Raw genomic sequence first — 22718 nt, 5'->3', positions numbered from 1 at the left:
AGGCAGGTACCCTCAACTGCAGATTCCTTTGCTGTCTTTTATACAGCCCCTGGACACCAGATGTTTTTATCCTTTATTTTTCCTTGGACTTGTGTGTACTTGAAATTGATACTTAATTTGTTTTTTGATGCAGGAATTTTCATATTAATATTTTTAAATTTCCAGTAAATGCAGTATGAGGGCAAAGCACTATGTAACCACTAAATAACCTCAAATCCAGATATGGAGCAGGCTTGGAGGTGAGGGGAGAAAGATCTGCACAAGATACAGCAAATAAAAAGATGTAAATACCATGCATATCTTTCAGCTCATCCAGGGGGAGCCTTTTGAAATGTGCTTGAGTGTTACAAAATCTTTCGTGTGTTCTTACTCTTACTGCGCAGGTGAAGGTGGCTCAGGGCTGCCTCGTGGCAGCCAGCATCAGACACTGCCTGCTCTGACACGATTTTCAAGGCAGGAAGTGTTTAGAAAAAGAAACGTTTGTCCTTAGTTTAATCTGCAGGAAGCTCTTCATCTGAAAACTGTAAGGAGAAAACAGAAGCGTGACCATAGATACAGTGGAAATAGATTATCTTTAGTGTAACTAAAATGTTTATAGTCCACTACAGCTTAATAGGATATTGTAGTTACATTTAATCCTTGAGAGATCTTGTGTGCTTTTACAGAGTTTTGTGTGCAGTTGTAAGCGTTTTGCTCAGTTTTGCTTCTGGCCTTGTAAGTGCTCTGAACTCTACAGCACACAGTTTGAGAACCTTCAGGTGCACCAGTCTGAAATCTTCTGATGACATTCACCCATTTTTTTTCTTCCTACCAGGTTTGGAGGAGACCAGCCGGTGTACATCAATATTATTAGAGATCCTGTCAATCGATTTCTATCCAATTATTTTTTCCGACGTTTTGGAGACTGGAGAGGAGAACAGAATCATATGATCCGTACCCCCAGCATGAGGCAGGAGGAAAGATATCTGGTATGTTTAAACAAAAGGATCCTATTACTGATTTCCCAGTGTAGATACATAATGCTTATGTTCAAACTGCAGGGCTGAAAAGTGGGATACTGAGGCATCAGTGTTGCAGCGTTACATTTTTTGTCTTGCCTCGTCCTTAGTTTGGTTGGCCTTAATGTGAAGACTGCTTCTGTTGAATGTAGTTGTCCTGTTCAATCTTTGTAAGCTGGCAGCAAGTCACGAATGCCGTTGAATTTCAGTCCTTCTGTGAGGTTGGATCTGGATGGTACAATAGTTAGACATAATAATTCTGCCAGAAGTTATCACTGTGAATATTCAGGCAAAATTATAGGTTGAAATGTGGCTGTGTAACTGTGCAGCCTTGCTGGAGAAAAATTGGAAAACTGAGCAATCCAGTGAGTCTAAGCCTCTGATTTTTTTTCTGGTCGTATACAGTTTTTTCACACCAGGGCTCTGATCTCAGATCCAGATTTGGTTTTGTATTCTTTTTTTGAAATAAGAAGGTGGTAATAAAGCTGGATGAGCTGCTTTTCCTAACAACGGTTGTTATTTTCTTCAACAGCTGAACTGTCATAATGCCCATAAGCCTTTGTCACAGACCAGGATCTCTTGGCAGTAGCTGTACAAATACTGGGTGAAAAACATGGACGCAAGGGTGGTGGTTGGCTTGTTTGATGCCTGATACCCGGTCTCCTTTCATGCTCTCCACCACCAAACTAAGATGACAAAAAGGTGGAAGTAAACCTTACTTTCTCTGTAACAGAGGTTCAGTTGGTTGCACTCAGCCCCACAGAGAGCTACAGGATGTTCAGTGATAGGACAGCTTCATGTTCTCCCATGACATGTTGCAAGCCAGATGTAACAAAACAAGCGAGGGACTGTGGTTGCTGGAGAACAAAGAGAGAATAAACTGCTATTTTAAGATGTTTTGAAGGGCCGGTAAAGTACAAGATGTGCTGTGGATGAGCTGAAGAGAACACATTCCAAGCAATGGTTTCAGTCCAAGCTAAGGCCAGATGGATTCAAAGAAAATTGGTTGTATTTCCACGTAATAGGGCTGTGTTTGTTTGTTTGTTTGTTTTTGTATTTCAGTGCAATTTTGTATTTGTCATGCAAAGCCCTGGGAACAGCTAATTCTATAAATTATGTATAATGTCAGAGGAATGACACAATGTGCCCCTTTTCCAGTACAAGTGGATGAGAGTTTAAGCAGAACTGAAATGTAGAAATGAAATCTAATTTCTGTTATGTTTATGTAGGTTTAAAAATTAACAGAAATCATCTCCTTCATTTCTTGCGTTGGGGTGTTCTTTAGGAAATTATATTTAATTCTTTACATGCATGTACATATATATACCTACACAGAAATCAGTAAGAAGCTACAGTTTAAAGCAAATAAAACATGGCCATCTGTTGAGGGCATTAGTTGTTTTGTTGACAAGGCTGTCTGTCTTCTGAGACTCCATTGGCAACCTTTATCAAAACTGTATTTTCTTTCTGGTTAGATCTCCAGTTGATTGTTAGAAGCCTGGAAACATTTTTGTGATCTGTCCTCCATCCCTCCTTGGCCAAGTTTGAGTGTCAGTCGCGCAACTCAGAAAGGGTGGTTGTTTCTGTCAGAGTAATGAGTAGGCCACCTGCCAGTGAAATTCATTTCAACAAAAGCTGCTCATTGTGAATATTAAGCATTTTTAAGACTGCTGCTGTTCAACAAAATAACGTGCTATGTGACTGTGTTTTAATTTTTTTTTTCTCAGAGGTGTAAAGAAATCTGCTGGCATGTATTTTAAAACTAAGGTAATGGATTCTGTGGCATGGTAGTTTCAGATATCTGCAGAATAAATAGGCTGATCTGGCTGTAAAAAAACTAAGCAGTTGGTTGTACATCTGTGCGTGAGCCAGGGCAGCCCTTTAGCACACGGATAGTCTCGTTGTCCTTATGGTTCTTCCCTAATATTTGACTTTATTTTACTGAAAACTCACCACAAAGTGTCATGTTTTTGTTTTGTTTTGTTTTTTACAAAGACTGTTTGAACAATAAACTTGCAGTTAAGAGATCTCTGTGTTTCATATGCTTAACAATATTGCTAGCATATTAAATAATTTCTGTATTTTAGACCTGGACAACTACTTGCATGACCTGGTGTAGGGAACCTGCTTTCACAGGGGGGTTGGACTTTATGATCTCTGGAGGTCCCTTCCAACCCCTACAATTCTGTGATTTATCAGAGAAATAAATCTAAGTCATTTGTTATGAGATGAGCCTGAAGGTGAGCCGATACCTTAAAAGCACAGGAAGGATACAAGAAGCTTTTGCTTCTCTTCTTTCATTATGCCTCAGATGAAAAGCTGGAAAACACAAAGCTGCTGACTGCTCCAGAACATTGAGCTCTTTGCTCAAGATCCTGAGAAGCCTTGTGCTGTCAGCAGTTATAGACATGAAATGCACTGGAGAATGTTTATATCTAAGGCTCGATACCTCCTCTGTTTTTACCAGTCAGGTTTGTCTGAGGAAAGGAACTCAGCCTTTGGAATTGGAATATTCAGTGGCTAATTGTGTTTTTCTCCAAGCACTGATATTTTGCTGCTTCTTTTGCTTGTTTGTTTGTTTGGAAAAAGGAAGGTTTGCTTCTTTTGGAAGGTGTTCTGTACAATGGAGATATTTCTGAGGCCACTCTGGCATCTTGGTCGGTGGCCACGAACACTGCCTCTATCTCTTGAAAAGCTGAGAGTATGCATTTTGTCTCAGAAATTTCAGCAGGAAAGTGTGGGAGCTCAGCACCTCTTTAAAGTGGTCTCTTACAGGGAAGAAGAAGATTTCAAAATCAAGGTTTGTAAAGTTATGCACTCAGTGAACTCCCGCTGTGCCGTTAGATTGTGATTAATAGAAGCATCCCTTCCTCTCAGCTCTGATCCTTAGGGGGAAAAAGGGAAGGGAAGAAGATGTTGGAAAAATACCTTGAAGTCTTTTTGTTCCTTGGGTGATCTTTTATTTTTTTCAAACTGTGAAAATCAGAATTGCTGACATTGCAAAAATCAGAAACGGAGACAGGAATTTCCACTGTTCACCGATCATTTGAAATTTTCTCTGAATAGAGGTTCAGGCTTTGACTCTGCTCCAGAAAAAACAACCATTCATTCAAGAGTCAAATAAATTGTTTTAAATGTTTCAGCAAATGTCTGTGTTTACCAAAATTTAATTCAAAGCCAAGATGGAAAACAAGTCCTTTATTCACAAGTCAGATTCGATGGAGGCAGCTGCTGCAGTGTGGCACTTCCCACTCAGATCAGCAAGCTCCTTGCCCTGACCTGGCACTTTTTGTGCTGGAGTGAATTACTGTCAGTCGCTTTAATAGTTCACTTCCAAACTTCCCCAAATAATAGTGTCAATGTGGAGTATTGCAGAGAGGGTACTGGTTTGAGGTGGTGGCAAGTAGTTCAGGTAGAGCCTCAAGCATTCTCATGCAAGAGTTACTGTATCTTGCATTTCTGCAAGAGAAGACAAATTCATTATAGTGAATTCAAATTCACTGTAGTAACTGTGTTTCAGATTGAACTACTGTAAATAGAGCAAGCAATCTCTTGTCAGTGCAGCTGGGATCACTGCTTGTGCTAAGCAAGACTGTGCATCAGATAATATAGCTTGAGGCCTGAAAGTGCAGAAAGTAAGAAACACTCCTGATAAAGCATGACAGCCATAAGTATTTGAGAGCTTTGTATTGAAGTTGCCTTTCCCAGAAGGTCTATTAGTGATTATCTAGCCCTTACTACAACTGCAGTATGAAACATCAAATACAGAATATATGTATAGCTTTTCCCATTTTTCTTTAACGTGTGCTGTGACTTTGATGTAAAAATGCTAAGGGTGATTGAAGACGGGAAGCAGTATGAGCTGTGCATTGTTGACTGAGTTGCAGGAAAGCTGGTTCTATGTGCTTTAATCTCTGTCAGTTCTGGGGTCACTGGAAGCATGATTCCTAATTATATGTATATATACATATATATATATATATATATATATATACACATATAAAGAGAGAGCTCAGTAAGTTAACAAGTGGTCACCTGCACATAGGATTTTTCTGACATTCATAATAAATAAGTAGGGTGAGAGAGTTATTTATTCATTATAAATAAGAGAGTGGGAGAGTTGCCTAGTTGCAGGTTGTGGGTGGGAGCATTTCTGTACAGTATTTTTCTGCAGAAGTTACGTGTTAATTGACTGAACCATAAACTTTTGGAGGGTCTGGTGAAGTGAGAATTGTTTGAGTTGAGAAATGGAGTTATGCAAAGGTTATAAAGATTTGCCTATATCCATGCAGTGCATATCAGATATCAGTTGCTGGATTCATAGCTTTAGGTAAGAGACCAATGTTTTATGCACCCTCAGTGTTTTCCTTCCCAAACATACACTACTCATTTTGCTCCCTGTGCACTGTTGAGTGTCGAGATGACTTGAAATGGTCATTTGAGGTCCTTTAGGGTATCCTGAGCTGCAGGGCAGTTTGCAGCTGCACCCCTCATCTGAGGATCGCACAGTAGCATCAATCTCTGTGCTTGCCGGGAGGGTGCTGCTGGAGCACAGCCACCTGTCAGCTGACCCAATTAGAACAGTTTGCTGCTTCTTCTCTCTAATGAGTGCTTTTAATAGTCTCCAGCTGTTCCCTTTTGCTTTATTAACTCCTCACAGCAAAATTTTCGTCGTGTTTTTGTAACTCTTCATCTACTGTGTATGCTCCAAAGCTCTAAACAAGCTATCATTCCCGCAGACTTTCCCATTTTATATTAATAATTTATTGGACTGTGAAGTGAAAGATGATTCAGATTTCACTTGGAGGAGGGACCAGTTAAGCAACTTAGAAAATGTGATTTTAAAGGAAGTGTTTTCATGTCTTACATTTTCTTTTCAGTGACTGTAACTTACAAAGCAATATTTTTTAATGTTCCCTTATGGATTTGCATTCCTAACAGTATGGCATTATGCAATTATGATTGTGAGAAAATGTCTTACCAATCTGTTTTCATTTACTAATTGGAGTCAATTGCATACAGTCAGTAGGCAACATAGTATTGTTTAAGATTGCAGCGCTAAAATCTTTTATGTAATTCAAAATGCATACTTACGTTAATAGCAAATATGCAAAGATACAGATTCTATTAGCACTGTGCTTTTGATTATATCATTCTGTATTGCATCCTTTTTCATGCTGATAGGATACAGCATAAAATTGTAGAATCATAGAATGATTTGGGTTGGAAGGGACTTCAAAGATCATCTAGTTCCAACCACCAGTAGTAACCACAATATTTTGTTTCAGAATTTAAAAACTTGGGATATATTTTCATGCAATATCAGAATTTAAAAACTTGGGATATATTTTCATGCAATATTCTGTCAGTTAATTACACGTGACTGAAAATTTCTGGCTGCTGCAAATGTTTAGAAACTGCATGAGATAGCAGAAGCCAAAGAGCAGAAGAATCTCATGCTCTGAGTACCCTCCATCACATTTAAATGTAGCGTTATTGCAGAGAGTTAACACCATTAATAAACAGTACGTGGCATTAAAGCTTTTGTAAGTACACTATTTTATGTTCTTATATTTAAGGACCTAACTGCACTGATCCCAGTTAAGAAATATGAACCTTCATTTTTATGGAGATTTTGCTAAGTTTGTTAATTGTACCTTTATGAATCTGAATAATACAAAGTATCTCTTGATGTGTTCTTTTGTTTGTTTTGAGTAAACGCATTGTGGTAGCTTGGGGAGCTAGTTTTCTCCAGCTACTCTATAGGAATCTAATGTCTGTGGAGTGGAAAATCCCAAATGCAGAACAGAATCTACTGTATCACAAGAATGATCCTTTCCTGCCCTGGTTTTAATCTCCAAAACATTCTGAAAACATATCATGAGCATTCTCTCTTGCCTTACCCACTGTATTTAGCCACTGGCCACTGCATAATCTTTTATTTTTTTTTAAGATATCATACATATTTGTCAGTGGAAGTCTGACTTTTTGAAATGTTTATTTTATTAACATTAATTAAAAAGGATTTGAAGTCTTGTCTAACGAAATCACAGTAGCCTTCTCTAGAAAAACCTATTAAATACCTTCTTAAGTACGCTCCTAGGAGTAGATCTGTTTGTTTCTCCTGGTTGCTTTGTGCTCTCACCATGTAAATGAAAACTGGCTTATTGACATTGCGGTGTGGAGAGAAACTGCAGAGCCTTTTAGTTCTCTTTATGGATGATAGAGAGAGAAGCACCCCACCACTTACAGTCAATATATTGAACTTGATCAGATTATGGTGTGATAATGCATTTTCAAGCAGTCCGATACTCATTTTGCAGGAATCAAAAACTGCAGGAACTGACAACGTGTAAGGAAAAAAAAGAATTTATTAGTCTGCTTTATTTCTTGTCTGTCGTTCTCCTTCCTCTTTGCCGTTTGCAGTTTGCACATAAGTTTTCTGGCTGTCAGCACTGGCAGCAAAGTGAAATGAACTGAAATCCCAATCTCTACAACTTCCTTGTAAAGCTTCCAGAAGTTGGAATCACAGTGAGAGTTGAGGATGCTCGAGCTGGTGGAGTCACCTGCCTGTGGCATGCTGATAGCTTGATGAGAGATAGCAGTGTTCTCATAAAGGTATTCAAGACTATGTGCTGTGCTTTAGATGTCTGGCTAAGATAATTCAGGTACTCTGTAGTGTTAAAAGTAGTTTTAGTGACGCCCTGAATGTACTCTAAGATATCTCGTGTTATCATTAGTTTAAATTGAGCATCGTCAGCAAAATATTTCCCAATTGTGTATTGTTTGCTGGTGGTGTGGACTCTTCTGTCCACTGTAGAATAAGTGGATAAATTCTATATTTTTAAGTGTTGTGGTTTAACTTGACAGCAGCACAGCTCCACACAGCTGTTTGCTCTCTTACCTCCAAGTGGAATGAGGGAGAGAATTGGAAACAAAATAGAATTCATGGGTTGAGATAAAAAGCTATTTACTAAAATGGAAGAGGAAAATGGAAACAAAAATTGCACTGATAAGAGAGTGTGTCTGTATATGTATATACATATATATATATATATATACTTATATATATATACATATATTTATATGTATAGTTATCAGCAATGCACCTACCTGACAGCTGAGCCCAGCTAACAGTACATCTGCTCACTAAGCAATGCAATGTCTCACCCCCACCAGCCAGTGCCCAGGAACCCCCAAGCAGAGGTTGTCCCCCAGCCAGCTGCCCACAGCTTTATGGCCTTCCACGTGGAGCCAGGGGCATGCTGTTCTGGTCAGTACCTGGGCTCACGTTGCTAAAGACAGGATGTGTGGAATCCCTGGGGACAGAGCTGACAACGTATCCATGCTGGGGAGCTGGGAGGCATTTGAGAGGTTTATTTCAGATGTTAAAGCCAGTATGTGGTTTTCTGCCCCAGCTAAATAAAGCTACCCATGCTTGTAACTCACACCTCTTCTGTTGTGGCAACTCCTACACCAATTCCACCTGTTTGGAGAATGTAACTATGGCTTTTGGCTTTTCTGACAGAGCTACACAGAAACGATGCCTGCCCTGCTTAGCTAGACAATGTAATTTTTCACATTAGGATATTATGTGAACTTTGGATCAAGAACAAGAAGAACAAGGTGAAAGACTGGATAGAAGAAGGAAGAGGGAGTTGCTGGGAGGGAATGTAAGGAGCAGTCTCAAATTCAAGTCCTCAGTGCAGAGATCATCTCCTGGTGTTGTTGCTATTTGTCTAGCTATTTATCACTAGTTAAACATAGGAAGGAGAACAAAAAAACAAACAAAAAAGGTAATATAAGTAGCAGGAATGTAATAACAGTAATTATCGTATGAGATTAGAGGACATCTGTGGCCAATCTCCATAGTTGCTTGTTTTCTAGGGCAACACTTCCTCTTTTTAGAGCATGTGGTCTTTGCCCCAACTGAACGTAACCCTGGAAACTGCTGCTCCATATTAACGTGCAGAAGAACTTCTTTGCAGTAAGGGTGACAGAGCACTGGAACAGTTTGCCCGGAGAGGTTGTGCAGTCTCCTTCTGTGGAGAAATGGAGATATTCTAGACCCATCTAGACACCTACCTGTGAAGCCTATTATAGTAGGGAGCCTGCTGTAGCAGTGGGGTTGGACTTGATTTCCAGAAGTCCCTTCCAACCCCTGCAGTTCTATGACTTCCCCATACAAGATGCACTTCCCTGTGCACTGCTGGTAATCAGCCCTGTTTCACTCCTGAGAAGGACATTAATTGGTTTCTCTGCATTGTCAAATATTGACATCCTCCTTTGTTAAATTAAATCCATATAGTGTTCATAGTAACTAACTTTAATGAATTATATTTAAATTTTAGAGGTCTTAAACTCACAATATCGTGAGCACAAAGCAGTGAATGTTAAGTGTGTTTTATTAAAAAAAAGTAGACTGTAATGATTGACTGTCTTAACACAAACAAATAAAGAACCCTTTGTTTGACAGTGAAAATGAAGCACAAAGGCACAAATTTAGATTTTGTTTCTGTCTCATTACAGAGTGAACAGATCTGTACTGGGAATAGTTTTCCTAACAAACAGTTGTTCATTGTTTCATTTTGCTTTGTTTGCTTCTTGCTCCTGTGAGGTAGAAACATGCATTTGTGTTTCTACAACTTCTAATTAGATACCAAACACTGTAGTTTTTGTTGGCAGCTGAATTTGGATGGTCTCTCTGGTGTTTGGCACTGCCTGGCAAGTAGCTGTTGTGCTTTATCCCCAGAGCATCCTTCAGGTGTCAGATATTCCAGATGTTCAAATTTTCCATCTTGGCATAAAGGGTATTACAGCAGATCTTTTTATTTGATTTTTAAGAGTGGTTTTTTGTAAGAGTAGAAGTTGTATTACGAGTTTGTCAGCATACTAATAGTTTCAGTTAAAAACTTTTTAGTATGGAGGCTCTGGGCTGGTATTGTGTCCTCCCTACTCATTTTTTTCCCAAGGGATATGAAAGGATCAGGAACTTCAGGCAGTAAGTAAATTGATTGCCTTTTTTTTGCCAGACTGATAAGTAATTGCAATCAAAAGAGCAGCTGGCAAGTGCTTACTGCAGTTGCTTTGGGAAGAATAATGGTTTCTGTGCCCTTAGATGAGGACTGATGCAAACCACATACTGTAAGGCATCTTGGCACCTAAGTGAAATGGAAACCCAATGGAAACAAACCTAGGCATCTGAAGGATACTGGTGGTCACTGAGAGTCCTTCAGAAAACTATGTATGTATGCTCTGATTCCTTCAGCCTTTTTTTGTGAGTTTTGCTTAGAATTAAACAGCAAAATAACTGAAGTACAACTAAAGGTTGGTGTTGACAGCAGGAAACTTGAGGGATCAGATTGTGATAAACTGCAAACCGGTACTTGTTGTAATTGAGTAGGGTTTGAAGCATTTTGCCGTTGTTTCTTTGTAGCCAGTCAAGTAAGGATGAGGATTGCTGCCTGGAACTCCTTTTCCTGCCTTTCTTTATAATTCTTCCCTTTTTTAAAGAAAGGCTACTTGTCAACTTTTTTAGATGCTGTGCTTTATGATTATTAATCAAATAGGATAACTCAAAAAACACACATCACTCACAGACCTGCTGGCTGATGATGTTGCACAGTTACAAATTATCACAGGTGGCAGTGGGGGACTGTCTGGAATGAAAAGGTAAAGCCATAATTCAGAAGAAGCTGTAAGCTTTCTGTATCAGCAGAGAAAATAAGTGGTCTGTGAGTTGTTTCAAGGTAGGGAAGTTTTCCTTTCAAGTCAGAGCAGCACACCCTTTTTCTGTTTTTTGTTCTAAGCTTTCTCTTGTTAACTAGAGTTTTCAAAGTTCCAATATCCCTTGTAATTGTGGTTGCTATACCTAAAAAGGAAAAGGAAGAACCAAAAAACAGCAAAGAGCGTTTAGCTGATTATTTGTTATTAGGGACTCTGGAAAATGGTTTGCTGTTGTTTCAGCAAAGCTGCCTACTGCTTGATGAATTATTGAAACACAGCCTAGCCAGGTTACCTTGAACATAACTTTTTCCTGAGTTCTGGTCCAAGCATAGCCAGCTACTATTCATAACTAAGCTTGTCAAGAGTAATTTCCTTTTTCTTGGGGAAAAATCAAATAAGTGGTGGCAAAAAGGAAACTTTCCATTGCAAATATAGGTTGCTAAATGAGATTTTTAAAAATAAATTAAATTTCTGTCCTCTTTAAGAAGGAAAAAAATATATTTAAAACAAAACTAAATATCAATGGAAGAAAAAATGAAAGCAAATCAAAATTTCATCAGAATGTAATCCAAAGAGATGATGTCTTTTGTAAGATGACCCCTTAGTCCAGCAGAGTTATGAACTTCCATGACTTCATGATTGATCTTGTTTCTTGTTGTATTTTTGGAAGCAGAAGCACCTGAAGTGAGGTGATAAAGAAATTCTGGATTTTCGTGAGGGCAGGAAGGCATTTTTCTGTTTTTCAAGGTTGTAAGGTTCAAAAGTAGAAAGAAGTTAAACAGGAACATTTTTACGTCTCTAAATCTTGTTTGGGGAGTTTCAAATAGTTGGAATTGTCCTTACAGTGACAGCCCTGTCTAAATGAAAAAGGGGATCAGTTTGTTTGTTCCAATTTGTTTCAGCTATTCAGTATGGTGCTGCTAGTAGTAATGCAGTGAGTAATAATCCAGAAAAGCATTAGAGCTGTTCAGCGGGGAGATTATATAAGTAAGGAAATTAGGTACGGTCAGCAGAGCAAAAACCATCCTCAGCTTTAGCAGCACGGCAGCCACATGCAGAAGTAATGTGGTTTTCTTCTCTTCTCTATGCATCTGTTGTATCTCGGAGATAAGGAAAAGATTCAAGGTTAGAAGGCATTGGGCAGAAATCTGATAAGAAAACAGTTGTATTCACACTTGTGCCTTTTTTCTCACACCTTTCAAGAGGTTTGTGGTAAAGTACCACTACAAGTGTGGTGAGCCGAGAGGACATTTACACCTTGTTGCTGTAAAGGAAGCCTCTTACTCCTGAAAGTTGACCAAAGCTATCATCTGAATATTGAAGAAAGTAAGCGTTTTTCTCCCCAGTTCTTGGCACATTAGCTTCTGTTACAGCATGTGCAAATGGAATGGTTCCATCTTCGGTTCTGTCTCTGAGAGGGTGTGCAGAATAGCATTTATGTTTAATGCTTATTGCCAGTGGAATTAACTTTCTTCTGGCTCGTGGACTGCTTCTCTGATAACATCTTTAATATTCAGAACTCTGATGATTGTTTTTGTCAGCCTTTTTTTCAAACTTTTTCATCTTGAAACTATTGCTTTCTGAATATTTACTAAAACAATGTGGTGTTATTGTCAAGATATTATGGTAGTCATAGAATTTCTATGTTTCTGTTGGTATAGGTGTTTTAGGCTTTTTGCTGAGATCTGATGAGCATGATTTCTCAGTATTGAGGTCAAGGCTTAAAGGAATGAGAATGTTTGTCCCAGGAAAGAAGGCATGAGAAACATGTGAAACTACAGAAATGACATGTTATTAAAATAGGCTTTCCTGTTTATAGCAACCAAGCTATGTTTTGAAAACTTTAAATCTTGTGATATCTGTACAATTAACATAGCATCATATGCAAATATGAGAACTTCCTGCATTAAGCTCTCATGGAGAATAGAAGATACAGTTGGTTATCCTGGGTGAGACAGAAGCACCAGTACGGACTGAGAAGGAACTGTGGGGCTGCTTTCCCCTTTTGCTGTCCTCCCAAATGCTCCTGACATTCTTCAGCTTGCAGATCTCAGCCAGACATTGTATCCATATCTCTATTTAATGTCCGTTGATAGACTTTTCTTTCTTGAATCTCTCGCTCCCATTTTATTTTTAAAAATCCTATTACACTTTTATCATCCAGAATATGCCCTTACCAGCCCTGATTTTATTCTGGCATTTTATCACCTAATCATTTAGTGCAATTGGGTTCTTCTGTAACACTTTGTGGTCAGATTTCTTAACACTGTCATTAGAACTCTGAAAAACATATTATTTCACTGTTACGCTTTCTTTGTTATGCGGAAGTGGTGTCTCAGAGCAGATGCAGTGCAGCCCTAATCATTGTTTCATTTCAAAACCATAACTAGACATTTTACTTCCTGCCTTTAGTTTCCTATCCCTTATCAGTCCCTGCTCTGTTCTTCTTCCTGGGAATTTAGGCATGGGACTGTCTTTATCACATCTTTAGTGACTGAATCACAGAACTCTCCCGAGTTGGAGAAGCACAGCTTTCTTTGAAAAAACTAAGCTGATTCTTCCTAACGCTAGTTCAGTATACTGACCTCTAATACTAGCTGGTTCTGGCAGTCTTCTGTTCATTTTATCCATTTTTCCTAAAGAATCTTGATTTATTTTGAGACATTTTTTTTCTGACTTAGTCCATCTCAAAAGGGCTTATTTCTGAATACGAAAGCGTCTCAGATCTCATACGGGATAAGAGAGATTTTTGTTGTGATACATTTTTCATTCCAAACAATATTTAATGCATATTATTGCTCAATTCTGAGCAGGGCTTGCTGTCACCTGTGTCCACACTGAGCCTGCATTATAATGTGCTTGGCTGGACAACGAGACTTTTAACACTATTAGAGAGGTGATGATCTGCAGTGCTATACGATGGCTTCCTCTGTATCTTAACCAATTTGTTTTTTAAAAAACATGTAGCGCGTATGGTCTTTCAGATCCAACATTTCAAGTAAAACAGAAGATGCTGGGCTCCACAAGACAGAGATGTGAAATGATTCCTTAATTCTCTCCATAGCACTCTCTTGTTCAGAAGAGAACTTACGTAAGACATCAGCAGGGTATTTTCTGCTTTACTTGGAGCTGGAAAAGCTAAGCTAAAAGTGTTCTGTTTTAGGGCTTCTAAGAAATTGAAGAAAGTCCAGAAGGCAGTCTTAAAAAGGAAATACTGTAGGGAAATGTAAATCTTATGATGAGTAAAAATATGCTGTAATGCAGTTGTCCTCCAGTTATTCCACGTGTTCACCAAAATTCAAGACAAAAAAAAGTTTCTTTAAGTTGCATGAAGTCATATTCACATCAGATAGTAGTAAAGGCTTTTTTACTTTAGAAGTATTAAAGCAGTGATATAAAATTAGAGAGAGAGCATATGAACATTTTAATGAACAGATTGGATAAATGACAACCAGCTTCAGATAAACTTGGCTCTCCATTAGCAATGGATGGGCTAAAAGGCTTCTTGAGGTTCTGTTTTTTTTTTTTTTCTAGAGCTGCCTTTCCTCCTGCTATAACACTGTCTGGGCACAGACTGCATCCCCTACATGTCCCACTAGCCCTGCTGGGATGAGCCTCACCTGCCATCTACTTCTGTGCCCACTTCAGTCCCACTGGCTTCAGCATTGCAGGTTGAGCCCATCATCTGTCACTAAATAACTTCATGTGTACTCCAGAGCTACCTTTTGTGAGCACAAATAGCTACATTAGTCTGTTGAGTCACTGCTTTTCTCTCAAGCATCTGTTAGCCAGCATCCATCCCATTTGCATTCACGAGGGCAGAGAAATCAGTGAGAGAGTATTTCCTGTTCAGTGTTTGCAGAATTGAATATATGCCATCCTTAATTGACTTTATTGAGGGTCATCATCTGAGCAAACTAATTTTCCAGGTTCTTTTATGAAGAGGTGTTAGTAAGCAGACTCGACAAATGTACTGTCTTGGTGCTGTTGCCTCTGTAATTCATTCTTGATCGCAGCATAATGATCTGCATTTTTGGTCTTCCCTGAATCTGTGCCCTCTATAACAGGATGGTTATTTAATGCTTATACATTTCTTCCAGCTGGCAGGCACTCCTCCTTTTTTTGGCATAACTTCTTTCTATTTTTTTCTAATATATTTCCCGTACTAAGAAGGTTTGAGGTGAAAAATACAAAAGCAATGGAAAAGGAAGATGTGAGAAGGTGCCACTTACATCTATGAAGTGGTTCTGTTCTAATTGCTAGAACTGGATGTTTACAAGTCAATACTAAGATTTCTGATAAAAGGAGTTAGATAGAAAATAGGGATCTGTAAAAGGGTTTCATGTTTGTCACATACATGTTTGTGTTGTGGGCAGTCATATCTGCTAAGTTAGTGCCAGCAAAAATTTGTATATGACTAAATAGTGTATGCCTTGCTAAATGAACATGTAGACAGTCAGCAGAAGACGCTGTTTTGTTAGGTGCTGCTTCACTTGGAAAGGTGCCAGGAGGGAGACCTGAATATTGTTGGCAGGAAAAGCAGGCGAATAAGCTAAGCCAAAAAAGTCTATCAAAAAGAAAAAAGTAGGAATTCAACTTGGCAATGTATTTGCTTATGTGGTCTGGGGAAAAAATGAAAAACACATATATTGCCAGAAAAAAAAAAAAAAAGGAAAAAAAAAGAGGAAAGTCAATTCAAAGAAAACACAGAATTATCCTTAAAATATAAAAACATAAAAATCAAGGAAATCCATGCTGATGTAAAGACAGCATGGTTTAAATCTAAGCAAACTACAAGCTCCACTAGACTGGCTTCAAAATGTCAAGTTTTCTCATTTGAACAAAATTAAGGCTTAAGTAGTATTCTGGTAGCTGAAAGATACCTTTGTCTTTTTCTCTAGCTTTTCATAATAGAATTTTCTCTTGAACAGTTGTACTATAATAATGCAGGCATTTTTAAACAAAGAAAAAATACACTGTGAAACAAAGTGTAGTTTCATTAATGTGTGAATATTAATATTTAGTCCACCAATGCAGTTACTCATGAAAAGTATCAAACTTTGTATGTATTCCTTATTACACTACCTGTGCTGACTTTGTCATAGTTGCAAAAGGTTCTGTGAGCTTCCCAAACTGTTTCTCAAATGCAGCATTTGTATGCTACCCTGGCCTGTGTGAAACAGAAATACTTAGTAGTAGGTCTTCAAGCTGTCCTCTCACCACCATTACAGAAGGGTTAACATTCAGATTAAATGTTGAAAAATATTTTTCAAGGCTGTGAAGTGCTTTTTTCTTAAAGAATGGTCCCCTCTTTATCTTTTCAATATGATTTTTATAGTATGCATGCACTTGACTTGCCTCAAAGGCACATATTTCTGTAACTTGCTACCCAGACCAGTAATACCAGAGAGGGATCTTGCTCTCAGAGAGGAGATGAGGTGTCTTTGCAGCCTTTTGACATGGAGTAGCCCAACTAAGTAGAAAGGTAGATAGGGAGAAGAGTTAATGACCAGGCAGGCCTGTGAGCGTTGTCTCTGTAGGGATCTGTGGTTTCTCCAGAATAATTGTGTATGTGGTCGTTTTTTCATAAGATTTCTTTCAAAAATAGCCTAATGAATACTGCTGAAAACATAACACGGTCCAACCCTCCAAGCTGTCCTCATTGTGTCCCATAGACTCCCCAGGGACTTTGTGCAAGATGTGGGATTGGCATCAGTCATGGGTCTTAACTACTGACAGGGTTACACCACTGCTTGTTGGTGTCTGGATTTCTGCTCTTCTGAGTGAAAGGTGGTTATCTGGATGAGAGAGATGGGTAGGTGAGCAGTCTCTGCTGCCAAAGGGAGTGATTAGCTGATGCTTTGAAAACAGAAGTGGAGTTGTAGCAAGCATTTGAAGGACTGGAAAAAAGGAAAAGGTTAGGATTGTCTGAAATTAGGAACTGAAAAAATTAATTGGAGGAAAAAATGTATTTATATATTCAGTAAGTCATTTGTAAGTGCGCATCACTTTGTTTTACATGACAATTTCTGTTTTGCGCTAAGATGGCTTCAGGAGAGCAGCTTGAATCGGGTGAGCTGGCTCTGCAGGGTGCTTTTGCTCTTCCTGCTGCTCAGAGTCCCTGAAACCTTCTAACAGGTATTCCTCCGATCTTTTGTGTAAGCTGTTGTATTGTCTCCTTCATCACCAGCACTCTGTGCCTTACAGGAGTATGGGTGATGAGAAGGACTTTTTTTCCATTTTTCTCTTTTTTCACTTCATTCTCTATTTGGTTTTGCTGCTGCTTTTTATCAAATACATGATTTAGCTTTAAGTGAAGAGCAGTTTTTGGAAGAAATGATCATTAAACTTCCCTGGGAGTTCAGGAGATTAAGGACTCTTTTTAAAAGCACATTTCAGCTCCTGACAAATACATGCAAGAAGGGAAGCTGAATACCTGCAAAAGTTTAAAATGTCTGTGTGGCCTTTTCAGAGTTCTACAAAGCATTCAGAGTTGCATCTCTTCAGAAACATGCAAAGCGTAGGAGTTTAAGGGAATATTATCTGTGACTAAAAGCCAGTTTATAAATGCAAAACTTAACTTTGTAGTGTTCATCAGAGGTAAAGCAACATTGCCTCTTGGTCTTCAAATGGAAAAGGCACAGTAGCACTATGAAAGAGATAATTCCTGGTGAATGAAGAGAGAAGTCCCTGGTGGCACCAGTGGACCTCTTAGTGCTATAGAAGAAAATAATTGGTGTGGCTTCAGCCCCAGCAGCTGCCAGGAGCATGTATGAACATGGAGGGATATATCCAGGTCAGCAGTATTTTGGCCCAGAAGACAGCTGGTGCCCGAGTGACACGAGCACACACTCTGGTGGCAGTTTCCTTGTCACTGCAGTGACCACATGAATGAAATAACCAAGATAAATGAACAGTGTGAGTGAAGATATTTGACCTGTATTGCTCAAGGAGGAATGTGCTCTATGCAGTCATGGTGCAGCTGTAGTGTGGTGAGGATTGGTGGGGCCTTTCTGTGAGATGGGGTTCTTTGGCCTTTTGAGCCCGCATGGGTGTGAAGGGGCCGTCACAGCTGATGCAAAGGGGACAGCTGGGGACAGAAAACTGTATTTTGGTTAGCTAGGCCAGCTCTGCCATCTCTTGGGAGATCTTCTCCCTGAAGTACCGCTGCTCTCTCTGAAGTCTGCTATTAGTGTCCAAGTAGCTCATACGAGTGTGCTGTGGTCTCCAGAGGACAATCAGCTGTCTCAGAGAGATCCCATATGGCTTATTTCCACCCACGCTGACTGGCAACCTTCCACCAAAGGGTTGGATACCACAACAGCCCAGGCTGGGAGGCACTTGGCCTTGGCTCTGCTGGCAGCACTGCTCTAGGAGGCAATGCCCAGCACCTCATGGGCAGCTCCTGCCAACATCGTTAGACTAAGTGCACCAAGAAGCACCTGAATTTGAACCAAGCATATCAAACAGCTGCTGTGAGGCTGTAATTATCCAAGCGTTCGGTTGAGATTGAACAAAAACACTAAATATCAACAGATGACATAGAAATGTTTTTAATGAGGGTTAAAAAATATGTATTGCATTGTAATTTATTTTCTGTAGAAGTATGTAAACAGATAACTTGCATAGCTAAATAACATCAGGACATATTAATTACAGTAAGATATGTTACATTCATGTTTGAAAAGCTTGATTCTAACTGCACTTTGATTCTGTAGTTTAGCCAGGGCAAAGTACATCTTTCTGCAGCCTTTCAAAGTAGGAAAGCTTTTCCCAGCTTTTCCTTCTTTCCTCCCGTATTTACACTTCTGCACCATTTTCTGAGCCATTTTGTTTACATTCTCATTCCCATTGCTCTTAGATACCCTGACATCCACAGGCAGGAGTCAGAGAAAGAGGCGGGTTATTTTATCTTTCGTTTCTGTGTTTGTGTTTAGTTTGTATGATGCAACTTTATCACAGGGATGTAATGGTCAGCTTGACCTCCTTACAAACACTGAGCAAGTGAGAAAATGTTTGAAAAGCCTTGGGAGAATTCTGGGGGCTCTCAGCAAAGTAAAAAAAATTTTTCTTGGCTGCCCATGATGAGGACTAGACTGGGACGTTGACTGTGGCACTGTATTAAGAGCAGCCTTGTGAGCAGCAGAGGTCACCATTGACTGGGCACACATACTGGTTTTCCACATCATGTTACTTCATTTCCTCTCATGAGTTTCTACTTGAAAGGTATTTATTTAGCTCTCTGCTTCCTCTGTAGCCTCCATGACACACCTGCGCTTCACATCTGCTGCCTTCAGACCCAAACAGGGAACCTGCACTGTGACCGGGCTGTAGCAGGGTCTCCTGGCTCTGCCATGGGAGCTGCAGCATCCCCACCAGAGCGGGCATTGAAAAGTCTTTCAGAGAAGGAAAGGCCACTTTTTGGCTTCCCCCGGGTTAATGGATGATTAATGGAAAAATACTTGCCAGGCATGTGTATATTAGGTTGGATATTAGGAAAAAATTGTTCTCAGAAAGAGTGATGAGGCAGTGGCACAGGCTGCCCAGGGAGGTGGTGGAGTCACTGTTCATGGAAGTGTTCAAGAACCATGTAGATGTGGCACTTAGGGCCATGGTGTGAGCATGGTGGGGATGGGCTGACGCTTGGACTGAGTGACCTCAGTGGTCTATTGTCAACCTTATTGATTCTGTGATTCTATTTGGCTTGTTAGTCTTTATTTTAAACTGTTAGTGACACTTAGAGTTGCCATACATCCATGGCAGAATCTGATTTTTCTGTAACTTTTGGTTGAGACACTTAGAATGCAGAGAATGTTTTGAAGCTCGAGAACTATTTTTTTTTTTTTTTCAACATACATTTTCCTTTTGCTGGCCAAAAAGTGATTTTATTTTTTTTTTTTTTCAATAGTTGAAAATTTTGCATTGGGAAAAGAACTCCCAGTTCTCAAACCTAAGATCATACCTTTTTAATATGATAGTATATGATACAGTGTTTGCAATGAATGATACAGTATTTGCAATGAATTAAGGATCAGTAAATTGCTGTATGTTCTACATAAGGTGCTTGAAAGTTTACCCTTTTAATGACAGCACAAAAATTCCAGAACAGATTTTATATCCATTATTTTTTTTTTTTTAGCACAGCAGACTTCCCTGATGACATATATGAGAGCAAATAAAATAGTTCTGTTGTTATTAGCTTATCAAAAATAGTCAAATGTCTTTGATAGATTTCTGATAGGTCTGTCTTGTTCTCAGATTAGCATATTAGGGCACATGACAATTTCTTTATGAAGGGCAGTGTTCCAGACAGAAGTAAGCACTACCAAAGTGCCACTTCAGCCCAAATTGTAACAATAATAGAAAAAAAAAAAAAAATTTGTTAAAGAAATTGTTTCTGTTGTTACTGACAAACCCAGAGCTGCAGCAGGGCCAGTGCTGGTTCCTGGGGAGCCTTCTGTGTTGCTGCAGACAGAGCTCAGCGGGATGTGAGCAGCGTGGATTGTGGTTGAGAGCTGTGGAATAAAGCAAAATCCCTTTCTTTGTTGTGGAAGGGTGTGATCAAAGTAGCTCTGTTTCTTTCTTTCTGTATCTTTCTCAGATGTATTTGAATTATTTTTTTCCTCTAATACTCCTCTGGCGATCTAAATGTAAAAAGCTGTTCATCTGTCAGCTTGCAAGTTTTTGTCTCGCAGTACTTTCTGCCCTGGAAGATCTATATCCCTCTAGGAAAACATGCTCTTAATGGAAAAAATGTAGCATGAATGTGGCTTAGGATAACAGAATAACAGTGCCTAGAATAACATAATATCACTTTAGTGTTTTGTGCCCAGAAAAAGCAGGAATTGGTGCAAGTCATCTAGCAGCCAAAGAGCAGCTTTGTGTAGGTTTGTGTAATGTGATGAGTAACACACCTTCAGCCATTCTTGCTTTTGCACACACACCCCAGCCCCCTTGGTAAAAATGGTAATTTCACGTATCATCACATATCAATGGTAATTCCACGTATCACCCGGTGAAATCTCTTCTGAGGGGATGGGTGGATGCTGGTGATTTGTTTCACAAATTAAGAATACATTAAAACAGGAAAGGAAAGCAGGTGCTGTGAATAAATTGGAACCATCCAGCAGCTGTGATACAGATCAGATGTGGGTAAATAGCGCTGCTTTTTGCAATGGCAGTAGTAAAAGGATATTGAAATGGGGCAGCCTTTTGACCACAGGGCAAGCTTGGTGCTTTTGATGTTGGGAACATGAAGGGTGTGCCATTATGTGGTGGAAAACTGGAGATTCACATGAAAATGTACTTGGCCTTTATCTTAAACCTTTATTACATCGAGGTCCTTGTGCATTTCTTTCACAAGTGAAACCTGAAGGGAAGTGCCACTAAGTAGTATAGATTAATGTAGTCCCAATTGTCCTGCAGCTTCAGCTCTTGACACTGCAAGGGAATATTAAACATTTATTTTTGATTAAGTAAAAACTATTCACTTGTTAAAGCTGCAGCATTTTTCCTTTGAATGTACATTGTTTTTTATTGTATGAGTGTTTTATTTGTCCATATTAACCAAATACAACTTTCAGAAGGAGAAGGTGGAACCTGTTAGATTTTTGTATTGGATATCAATCTTTTTTTTAATCTCAGAAATATTACTTCCTGACGCACCGTATTCATTATTCTTGCAATGAAACAATAAATGTCCTTGCTGTAAATTATAAGTTCATTGCCAGATTCTGTAGGTGTTATTATAGAAACTGGAGAGTATGTATCCCTGAAATGTCTCTGATAATGCCTATAATAAAAATACAATGAATCTTAAAAAACTGTCATTTTTAATTATCATAGAATCGCAGAATGCCTTGGGTTGGAAAGGACTCTAAAGCCCACCCCACCCCCTGCTATGGGCAGGGCTGCCCTCTACCAGCTCAGGCTGCCTGGGGCTCCATCCAACCTGGCCTTGAGTCCCTCCAGGGATGAGGCACCCACAGCCCCAAACTGTCTCACTTTGAGGGCTGGAGCACCTTTCCTATGAAGAAAGGTTGAGGGAACTGGGCCTGTTTAGCTTAGAGAAGAGAAGGCTCTGGGGAGACCTCATTGTGGCCTTCCAGTATTTGAAGGGGGCATATAAACAGAAGGGGGAATGGCTGTTTATGAGGATGGATAGTGATAGGACAAGGGGGAATGGTTTTAAACTGAGACGAGAGGTTTAGGTTAGATATTAGGAGGAAGATTTTCACACAGAGGGTGGTGATGCACTGGAACAGGTTGCCCAAGGAGGTTGTGGATGCTCCATCCCTGGAGGTATTCAAGGCCAGGCTGGATGTGGCTCTGGGCAGCCTGGTCTGGTGGTTGGCGACCCTGCACATAGCAGGGGGGTTGAAACTCGATGATCTTTGTGGTCCTTTTCAACCCAGGCCATTCTGTGATTCACCATTTTCTGAGTGAAGAATTTCTTCCTAACATGTGATGTAAATGTACTTTCTTCCAGTTAAAAACTATTGCTGCTTGTCCTATCTCTGCAGGCTCTGACGAAAAGGTTTTTTGCCATCTTTCTTATAAACATCCTTTATGTATTGAAAAGCAACAATAAAGACTCTTGTGTTTAAAAAACAACATGAAAGAACTGTTGAGATCACAGAAGTAGCGCATTAACTGTGCTACCAGTAAATTTCTCAATACTGTTTGTTGCAGTGACTCACAAGGGTTAATTTAAACTCAGAGCCTTGAATTTAAAAATTATTGCTTGGATGTAAATCTTATAATACATATGCAAGGCAAACCCTTTAAAATGTGCTTGAATACACTGTGGGGAGCAGGAGAGGTGGGTTGCTTGTATCCCAGGTGGCAGTTTTTATGCTGTTTTCTGTGATAGTTCTTCACCATGTAATCTAATTTCAGCCCATGGTATGTCCACAAAACCTGATTTACATACGGGTAAGACAGGGAGGAAATGAGATTCAACTTTTAACAGGCTTTTGGACCCAGATGTGAAAC

At 39.4% G+C, this 22718-nt stretch overlaps 1 protein-coding gene across 1 annotated transcript in view; it reads left to right on the top strand.

The window, feature by feature from the left end:
* UST (uronyl 2-sulfotransferase) overlaps nucleotides 1-22718 on the top strand; it is a 156278-nt gene that overhangs the window by 98671 nt on the left and 34889 nt on the right. The window contains exon 5 of the mRNA XM_042891789.1: nucleotides 815-968. Within this exon, the coding sequence (XP_042747723.1) occupies nucleotides 815-968 (154 nt within the window). The remainder of the gene's footprint in view (nucleotides 1-814; nucleotides 969-22718) is intronic.

The sequence above is a fragment of the Lagopus leucura genome, unplaced genomic scaffold (assembly GCF_019238085.1).
Source record: "Lagopus leucura isolate 7727_CA_CO unplaced genomic scaffold, USGS_WTPT01 Super-Scaffold_73, whole genome shotgun sequence".
Taxonomy (NCBI): domain Eukaryota; kingdom Metazoa; phylum Chordata; class Aves; order Galliformes; family Phasianidae; genus Lagopus; species Lagopus leucura.
The sequence above is the reverse complement of the archived record's forward strand: the minus strand, read 5'-3'. Positions and strand labels throughout refer to the sequence as shown.